This window comes from Nannobrachium achirus, assembly GCF_963921795.1.
Source record: "Nannobrachium achirus genome assembly, chromosome: 3".
Taxonomy (NCBI): domain Eukaryota; kingdom Metazoa; phylum Chordata; class Actinopteri; order Myctophiformes; family Myctophidae; genus Nannobrachium; species Nannobrachium achirus.
The window spans coordinates 25,245,310-25,255,634 of record NC_137812.1 but is presented as its reverse complement, the minus strand read 5'-3'; the positions used below and the strand labels follow the sequence as shown (position 1 = coordinate 25,255,634).

Genomic DNA, 10,325 nt, shown 5'->3' with positions numbered 1-10,325 from the left:
TCCGTGTGTGCGCGCGTCTCTCTCAGACGTCAGACTCTATGCTGGGCATGCGGCGGTAGAGGCGGGGCCTGTTCCCTCCGGCGCTGGCGGCCCGCGGCCCCCCCGCCGTCATGTAGCTCATGGGCGGCAGAGCGGCGGCGGGCGCCACCGTGTACGCCACCACGGCGGGCTCCTCGTGCTGCGGGTACAGCAGCTGCTGGTGCTCCACGTGGTGCCTGTGGAGGAATTCAGATAAACAACGAGATTACATTTCTGGATCTTGGGTTCCTGCAAGCCAAAAGGGTTATCACCCTTTCATGGAAAAAGACAGGGAAACCTAGCATCGCTCAGTGGTTTAAGGAACTGTCTTTGTGCCTCCCATTAGAAAGGATCTCATACACTCTCAAGAACAAACAAGAGATATTTGAGAAAATATGGGGGAATTTTATCCAGTATGTCAAGGGCAATGATCTCTCGTATTTAATGGAGGAACCAGGTGCGGGGTAGCTGCATTCCCTCTGCCGTCGTTTGTCCGGCCTTGTGGCGTGGGACTCTGGGTGTGATTAGTGTGAATGGTATATGTGCTCTTTGTGTCATTGTTGTTTAATGCTCTTGTGTGTCGTGTTTTTTTCTTTTTTTCGTACGTTGTTGTACTTCCTTTTGTTTTGCTTGTTTTGTCTGTAGGTAGTCTGTTGTTGTCCTGTGTATGTTGTTTGATATGTTTTTTGAAAAAATGAAAAACAAAATAAAAATATTGTTTAAAAAAAACAATCAGTAGTCAATGAGAAAATGAGGAGACAAGACAATGTATTAGGTCAGGGTTCCCCAATTAGTTTTCCCCAAGGGCCGAATCATGTCCAGGGTACCAAGCCGAGAGCCACTTGCAGGGGGTGATGGTGGCGTTCCCGCTACTCCAGCGACAGTTCAGATATCGTCGTTGTCGGGTGAAAATCTTGTATGTCCAAAACCGCTTGTTTTGCATTTATCATTTTAAAAATGATTTAAACTAGTGAAAACAGCCGATCTTTGTGTGCTTGTAGATCTGCTGTTTTCACTACTTTTGTGCGACGGCCTCGCATGATGAAGCAGGGCTTTACTTTGCGAAAGAACATACAAATTTGGAGATACAAGATTTCCACCCGACAACGACGATATAATACTAGTGTCGTTGCTGCTCTTATACCACCATTATTACTAGGGTTGGTGGGGGCCAGACAGTAGCCGCCTATTGGGGAACCCGGTATTAGGTGGTGGTGGTTATGCTCTATGTAACATGATATCATGGACAGAAGTACAGTTTAACACTCTGGTCAGTGGTAAAGTAGTTCTGCCAAGAAGAATGGTCAGACACTAGAGTTATACTGTGTGGCTCCAAGGCCTCCGGGACGAGCTGCACCATAACAAGATAGGCTCGCTTTACCAAAACAATAGAGTCCTAGTTAGACATCTAGACTCTTACAAGCTATCCCCCATGTATGGGTATTCCCCCAGAATCCCTTTTATGCTCATATATGAAGATCCCTGATGTCATCGATATATATATATATATATATATATATATATATATATATATATATATATATATATATATATATATATCACTGGCCAGATGGCCAAGACATGGCCCATATCTGTGTGGCTGGTTCAGATGGGGATCTCCATGTATGGACATAAAAGATATTGTATGTTGTGATGTCATGGGAGCCACTCTAACAGAATCCCTTTTATGCCCATACTGTATATGGAGATCCCTGATGTCATCAATATTAAGCCCATATCTAACAGGACTTCATATGGGAATGCCCATATATGGAGGAAGACCACCCAGATTTATGTGGCTGGTTCAGACAGAGATCTCCATGTATATGGGCAAAAAAGGGATGTACAGTACATGGATCTCTATATATGTGTAACTGGTCCGATATACATCACTGGCCAGATGTATATAATCCACTACATACCCCATGGTGTGGTGCCCCATGGCACCGTGGTGGTGGTTGCTGCCCAGCGTCAGTGACAGCTTGTAGAGCTCGTGAGCCGAGCTCCGCTGCGGCATCCTCACAGCCGCCTGGGGGTGCTGCGGCAGGGGCTGCTGCTGTCCCACCGCGGGGCCGCAGGGCACAGACTGCTGCAGGAAGGGGTTGTGGGACGGCCGGTCGGGGAACAGGCTCTTGGAGCGGCGGGGAAGCGGCATGGGAGTGTCCAGGCTGCCGCCGTGGTGCGAGGAGGGAGAGGGCGAGGGCGGGCTGCGGCTGCTGCCGTAGCAGCGATCCGACCTGGAATGGAAAATCATCAACCTTACTTCAGTGTGAAATGAAATTCCCCCAAGGGTAGAGTCTAGTGCAGGGCTACTCAACTTACGATGGCTCAGGGGCCACTTTTGGATGTTTAGGCAATGCAAATGCAGCCCCATGCAAATGCAGCCTCCCTATTGTCAGACACGTGTCTTCTGCTGTAACTCCATGTTCTTAATATTGTGCCCTGACCAAGCAAATACAATCTGTGTGTGGTTCACCAGCTCAGAGGCTAAAGATCCAGAGGGTCATAAATACAGCACAGAGAATCGTTGGCTGCCCTCTCACCACACTGGAAGCACTACACAGGTCTCGCTGTCACAATGACAATAAAGATCTATTCTATCTATTCTATTCTTATGTGAACGTGTCCATTTTAGTTTTTTTGTCTGTTGTGTTCCTGTTGTCCAGTGTTATTCGCAGCAACTTTGTACTAAGAACTCAGTCTAATGTTTACTTCAGAACTCTTTAAAATATACTACACTTCTTTAAACAAAACAGAACACAAATAGCTGGAGAGGTTAGTAGACAGAGTCATACATGGCTCTATTTAGAAATAGTTATTTTGACAGGCTACCAACAGGTGAGAACATGGCTTGCCTACTATTGTGAGTTGTAAATAGACCTGCAGAGTGGGCAAACGTCCCCTCTAGAGGAAGGCTCATAGGAGTCACAACTATAATCATGGTTAGAACAGTGTGTAGTATTGTTCTCAACTATAATCATGGTTAGAACAGTGTGTAGTATCGTTCCTAATTCTGCTACTGACCGCATGGTCAGCACGTTGGCATAGGCGCCCTCGTCCAGGTCGCCGTCGACGCCCAGCGCCCCGCGCAGGTAGGCGTGCGGGTGCGTCTGGTGGGTGGCCTGGCGCTGCTCGGGGACGGCGTCCGGGAGCACGTTCTCGTAGGAGTGCTGGCGGCTCAGCTGGAGGCGCGGGGCCGAGGAGGAGGAGGACAGGTGGTGCGCGGCCGGGGAGGAAGGCGTGGAGGTCTCAAAGTGGCTGACCAGCCCGTCACCCTCGCCCACCATGCTCATCTCGCTCTGGGGAAGGTAGTGCGTGAACATGTCGCCCCCGAGGCCGTGCGCGTGCTGCTGTGCGTGCTGCTGTGCGTGCTGCTGCTGCGCGTGTTGCGCCGCGTAGTGCGCGTGCAGCTGGTCCTCGCTGATGTCGTAGAGGTTGCCCGGGTGGGCGCAGGCCTCGCAGCGCGCCCCCTGCGGCGGGGCGCGCAGCGTGTACAGGCTGGAGTAGCCGCTCAGCCTGGTGAGGCAGGCGCGGCAGTGGCCGGGCCGGAGACCCGCCTGGCCCCCTCCTCCTCCTCCTCCCGTGGCAGTCTCGAACGAGCCTCCGGCCTTGTCCTTCGCACTGTGGAGAACAGGGAACGACAACGTGTGAGAACAGATAGACCACGGTGGAAAAAGTACTCCCATTTTTTACTTACTGCAAAGTAGATACTCTGTTACAAGTAAAAGTCCAGAATTCGACATTGTATTGAGTAAAAGTACAAAAGTATTGTTATCAACATATACTTAAAAGTACCAAAAGTAGTGCAAATGGATAAAATGTATGAAACTCTCTTGAAAATAGCTTAAATGTATCTATGATTGAAGTGGTTAATGTATGTTTTGTAATAATAATTGAAAAAGTACCAAAAGCAGAAAGTACTCGTTCTGCAGAATGTCCCATTTCACAAGTTTTCAAATCGGTAAAAATGCTTTGAAAATAGCCGATCTAACTACAAGCTTGTAGATTGGCTATATTCAAAAGGTCAAGTGGATTCCTTGTGACTCGCCTAAGGGCAACCACACTTTCAATTTCCCAGAATTGCATCTTTCTAGTTTTTCTGTACTTTGTTTTTGCATGCCTGGTGAAGCAAAGTTATTTCTGTTTTCCTAGAGGGGATCAGAAAACTGCTAAACGAGTTGATCCACAGTCTGGTATATTATATACTAATGCTTCTGCCTAACAGCCTGTACTTTCGGAAGCTCGGGAAATTGAGTCGAATATAAAGCAGATGACATGTTATTTCCCCACTTTTGTTTCGCCTGTGCAGTCGCGTAAATAACTCCTACTACTGGGAACCAAATTTGTCAAACCCTAGGGCAAGCTCGCTGCACAGCAGAAATGGAAATTCTAAATATATTCTTAACCCATTCAGAACGGGTACACATTATAGTGTATTATTATTTTATGCTATAACTATTGAAAAATAGCAGATATACAAGCTCACAGCACGGCGCCGAGTGCCGCGCTGCGAGCTTGTAGATCTGCTATTTTTGAAAAAATGTGAAAATTATAATTTTTACCCGATTCTATAAGTGTCTTTTGAATCCTTCTAAGGTTTTTTGAAAAACCTATGTTTCTATGTCAGCAATCTGGCTATAGCCATCGTCAAAGAAAAGGTCCTTTTCACTTAAATGGAGCTCAGTTAGTCTGTTCTTGAGAGACTACTATGTCAGTGGTTCTCAAACCTTTTCATGTGAAGGACACTCAAAATGATATTTATTTGGCCACGGACCCCCATCTCAAAATATTTAGTTCCAGGCAGGGACCCCCCAGAAGCAAACTTTGAGTTACAAACGTTCGCTTTGAAAATACATATATTCAAAGATTTGCACACATTTTCACGACTTTTTCAAAAATAGCAGATCTACAAGCTCGCAGCGCGGCACTCAATGCCGCGCTGTGAGCTTGTATATCTGCTATTTTTCACTGGTTAAAGCATTCAACAATTCTATGCTTAAATGGGTTAAATACATTTTCGTGAACATTGTGTTGTTGTGATTGGTTGAATAATACCCCCTCTGGTCTGACGAGCAGCAGATGACGGCTTCCTCCAGTCAACTTTTTTTACCGGGTGCAATTACAATTACAGACTAGTCTACGCAGCGTTTCATCTCTGCCGGGTGGAAACCTCATATGTCCAAAACAGGGACATGCTGGGCCCCTGATTCAGCCCGGGAAAAAGAGTTGGAGAGGCCCTCATTGCGCGCTATAGAGAGAGATCTCTCTCTATAGCGCTGCTGCAACTCAAAGATTTGCCATTTCAGATCATGACAAGTGACAAGCCAGTGGGCCAATTACTGTACATGAGTTATATTTTGTTGTTGTCGGGTGGAAACCTTGTATGTCCAAAACCGTTAGTTTTGTATTTATCATTTTGAAAATGATTTAAACTAGTGAAACTTGGAGATACGAGGATTCTGCCCGACAGCGACGATTTACTTTGTTGGCCGCCCATCCCCCAAAATGGAACGAAGGCCGACATTTTATTTTACATTTTTTCCTAATGGCCGGCCTGGACCGGCCAGGAATGAACCAGCCGTTCGGGAGTTGTCCCGCTTTTCCCAATGGCCAGCACGTCCCTGTGTCCAAAACAGTTACTTGCTTTCAGAACTTGTGTCAAGGTTTTTTTCCACGCTGTCTCTGCTCAAAACACATCTCTGGGAAAAGGGGAAATAAATGCTTTGAATTCATATAAGATTTAGTTAACGCAACAAATTAATAATGTTGGATTTGCTCCCCCAACATTTACTTTGAATCATAACATTCTGGCAAAACATTAAAACATAGTAATTAGGCCTATGTGAGCTCTTGATTTTGGGGGGGTCAATATTAACTTTTAATGAGAGGTGAATTCATCCTCGACAGGGCGGCGCAGAGTGGAATTGAAAGTGTTTCGAGGCTGTGTCACTTTGCCTGGAGCAAGGAGTGACTTTTTAAAAAGTCTTTTTGCTATTATTTGAATTAAATTAAATCAGCTTGGCCAATGCCAAGCACTGCGGGACGGAAATACAGACATACGGACATATGGACATAATATACACACACAGCGCTCAAAAAGATTATAAAGACTGAACATGTTTGTTAGGCCGAGTCCTAATCTGCGATTTGTGAAAGGAGCCCCTTCACACTAGCAATGTGCTTCCTAAACATCATGTTTCAGTGATATTGTAATATTGCGGCTTTGACCTTTGCTTTTATGAAACATGTCCCAAACCATTAGGAAAGATGCATCTGAACACGTATGCATATTCTATTGCTAGCTTGACCAATTTAAATACATGCTGACTGTGACAGCATGAACTCAGGCTCAAACTAGCTAAAGATCAGATCCATATACATTTTGGGTACAACCTACTTAGAACTCCGGTCGCTATGTGTTGCCATGCTGATACGCCCCCCATACTGTATATGGGCATATCGGATGGATAGGCGGTGCAGTGTTATGTGTACGGCCTCAACCTCTAGTTTTTGAGTGGTGTCAACCGCTCCTACGCCTGACTTTGTGTGTAGGTCCCTATATTATATGTCCCTATGTCCGTAGTACAAAACTAACGTCACACGAGACTAACGTCATAGAAAGTACGACATCACCGACATCACCTCAGCTAATGTCACGGACAGAACTGCCCATACAAGGAGATATACTGTACGCATGTGCATGCGTCTTGTATGATACCATGTGAAGTGAGCCGTGCACAGGTGCGATTTTTAGAACATTTCTGAAATCCTTTAGAAATAGTTTTGAATCTTTTGAGATACTAATTTAAAACAATTGTAGGGAACATTAAAGAAATACTTAAACCAACCAAAGATACTTAAAAAATGCGTCCGTGAACCAAAGATGGGTCTCTGACCCATTGTTTGAGACCCACAAGAGTATAGTGAGGAGATGAAAGCGCTGTGCAGACTTTCTATCTGGCAGAACCTTCCACTCCTGCCTGCACATGCTCTCATCTCTTCCCACAGTAACAGAACACTTGTCTTTCCAAGTATCTAAGCTGCATTGGGAATCTGTCTTTACAGGCTTTTAATGAGTTGTGAAGATGCGGGTAGCCATGGATCTCCTCCCACCCACCTCTCCTCAAAAGGCATGCACAGGCTGTCAGTCCGCACACCAACGGTTTCTCAAGAATGTTCATTTCAAGGATGCCTTTAGGACCCTCATAACTCTGAGTGTATGCAATGAACCAATATGGCCTCTTGCAGGTCCATTTGGTTCCATAGCGTACACTCTTGGGAGCAACAGACCTGTAAGGGTCCAAATGATATCCGATCAGTAGGAACTTTAAGCTCTGCGATTTTCTGGACGGCAACGCCAGGCGGAGTAAGGCTGCTATGACGCAATCGCCGTAGCAGTCAAAATCGTCAAGCAAACAGCCATCGGCGACGGAGTCCCACCCCTTTTACTGAACTCTTTGGTTCCCATGGTGACGCGTCTATGCAGCAGACGTTGTAGCCACTACGTGGAAAGGGAGCTTCTGCCATTGTAGGGACGGCTGCGATGGCGAGCAGGTTTATCTATCGAGCGCTGATCATTTCCGGTTACCGTTGCAGTCTGCCGTAGCCGTCATTGCTTAAAGTCGCTATTTACTGTAGGTGGGGACCTCCTGGAACCACCTTCGAGGACCCAGGGGGGGTCCCCAGACCCCACTTTGAGAACCGTACACGAAATACTCTGAGAGGCACGCCGGTGACTGCGCAGACATGAGCTGGTGAAGGAATGTATGGATGCGGCGAGTATAATTTCACCTTTACAATGGCTGCTGTGGGCTTTGAGCTAGCAGACGTTATTCCTTGCTGGATCAACTCTACTTTTTCTTCTATAACACTTAGTGTTACCCCAAAAAACATGTTATGCCTTTGTTTTAAAAAACGATTGGTACAAAAGTCAAATGCCAAACAATATGGTGACAGTTGACGGATGACACGTTACCCCTGCTTATTTATACTGCTATATTGCTCAGATGTTTAGTTGTCAGGGGCGACATTCCAAAAGGTCAGGCTTACTTACTTTCCCGAGCGCGGCACGGCTGTGGCTCACCGCTCCAAAGGATGTGTCAAATGCGGAGAACAAATCTTGCATACAGCAATGTACAATATGTGAGAAACAGTAGGAATCTTAATCTTAATCTTAATAGCACATTGGCGGTCTCCACAGTGTCCATGGTTACCTGCTGTGTTTGTAGGTGCTGTACTTCTTGTCCTTGAGGGAGTGCAGGTCGGCCTCGGCGCTGTGGCTCTGGTGCAGCAGGCTGGCGCTCAGCTGCAGGATGGGGGCGTCCGCCGGCGACCCCTGGTGGGGGCTGTGTGCCCGCGAGCCGTGGGAGTGGGCGCTGTCCGGGGGGAACAGGTCCGGAGGGTAGCCGCTGCTGTGGTCGTCGCTGGAGCCCCCCTGGCCGTCCCGCTGGTACAGGGGGGCCGAGTGGAGGCTGGTCTGGTCCGAGTCGATGGAGTAGATCTTGGACCCGCCTCCACCTCCTCCCACTAGGAACGTCACCATTACATAACATTTAAGTTGACGATTAACTGTCAGGCAAATAATAACGTTTAGAGATTTAATTGTGTGTTTTTTTTTTGGCATTGAACATTGAAACATCCTTTTACGCATTGGCCGCCAATTCAGAGAAATGGATATAACTCGGTTTCTTCTCCCAGATTGTGTTTTCATCAAAACAAGGTTTTTTAAAGCTTGTATGTCTGCCATTTTATCGTTGAAAATGTATGAACATTATGATTATGAAGATTACGCAAAAATAATTGTGATCATCTCAAATAATTGCTCTTAGACACTACTGTAATAATTGTGTCAGGCCTACCTCCACCTCCTCCCCCTCCTCCTCCTCCTCCTCCAGACCTCTTCCTCAGCTGATTGACTCCGCCTTTGAACCCGCCGCCGCCTCTGGTGGCGGTCGCCATGGAGTCGGACTCCTTGTGCGAGGTGGGGCGGCTGGAGCACTCCGAGATGTCCGAGTGCACCTGGGGGTCCTCGGGGAGGTAGCGCTGGCTCTTCATGGGCAGGATGACGTTGGGGCCCGGGCCGGGGGGTCCCGAGGGGGTGGGCCCCGTGAAGGCGGGGACCCCCGGAACCGGGCCGGGGCTGGAGCTGGGGCCACCGCCCGGTCCGGGGGGGTCCCCGGGCGACTGGACCGACGGCTGCGTCTTCAGCGTCTCCACGCTCTTCTTCCACATGCTCCGCGGCTTGGAGGCGGCGGCGGCGGGACCGGGCGGCAGCCGGGTGGTCTTGCCGTTGTCGTTGGTGATGGACAGCTGCGGCTTGCTGTTGGGGCTGGTCTGGAGGGGCGAGGCCTTGGGCTGGCCGCCGCCGCCCGACAACGGCGCCACGTTGTTGAGGAGGTCGGCTTTGTTGCGGCCGGACAGCGACAGGAAACCCTGCAGGCCGGATGCGTTGCTATAGAGACCAGGACCCTTCGGAGACAGAGAGTTGCCTAGGAGACAGGGAAGAGAGAGAGAGAGAGAGAGAGAGAGAGAGAGAGAGAGAGAGAGAGAGAGAGAGAGAGAGAGAGAGATGAGCCTCAGACACAGGATTGGATAGCTGAGTGCGTTGCAGTGGTGGGAAAAGTACTCACATTTCTTACTTAAGTAAAAGTATCAATACTGCAATTTAGTAAAATAATCTGGAATGTCTGGAATTCAACATTTACTTGAGCAAAAGTAAAAAAAAATATTGTTAAGTACCGAAAGTAGAAAGTACTCATTATGCAAAATATCCCGTTTCACAGGTTTTCAAATGAATAAAAATCTCTTGAAAATAACAGATTTAAGGCTGGTTGCTCGAGTGACGCAGTGGTAAAGTCTCTGTCCACCACCACGGAGGTTATGGGTTCGAATCCAATCATGGTGCATCTGGCTTTGTCGAGCATCTACACGAACACAAGTGTTGAAGTGGTTAATATATGTTTCTATTAGCATGGATTCCCTATCGATGAAGCCACTGGTTAGGCGGGTTTCTCCCTCTCAGACAGAGACGGAGTGATTAGACAAAAATGGTACCATATTATAATGAGCGTTAGTGAGGACTGATTATATAAATCAAATCAAATCAAACTTTATTTATATAGCACATTTACAACAGAGAGAGCTGACCAAAGTGCTGAACATGGTAAAATATAATAATAATACGGAAGCAACAACAAATAAAATACACAGAACAAAATATGCAGAAATTAGAACAGAAGAGCTATATATACAACTAAAGCAGTGGAGAACAGGTGAGTTTTAAGGAAAGATTTAAAAACACCAATTGA

At 47.2% G+C, this 10,325-nt stretch overlaps 1 protein-coding gene across 1 annotated transcript in view; it reads right to left on the bottom strand.

Moving 5' to 3' along the window:
- Positions 1-22: 22 nt before the first annotated feature.
- The window catches only part of LOC308280795 (glutamate receptor ionotropic, NMDA 2A-like), a gene marked incomplete at both ends in the record, with an annotated part of 238,007 nt that continues 227,704 nt past the window's right edge, over positions 23-10,325 (bottom strand). The window contains 5 exons of the mRNA XM_080720958.1: positions 23-193; positions 1,937-2,255; positions 3,043-3,639; positions 8,232-8,544; positions 8,883-9,506. Coding sequence (XP_080577084.1) covers positions 23-193; positions 1,937-2,255; positions 3,043-3,639; positions 8,232-8,544; positions 8,883-9,506 — 2,024 coding nt within the window. The remainder of the gene's footprint in view (positions 194-1,936; positions 2,256-3,042; positions 3,640-8,231; positions 8,545-8,882; positions 9,507-10,325) is intronic.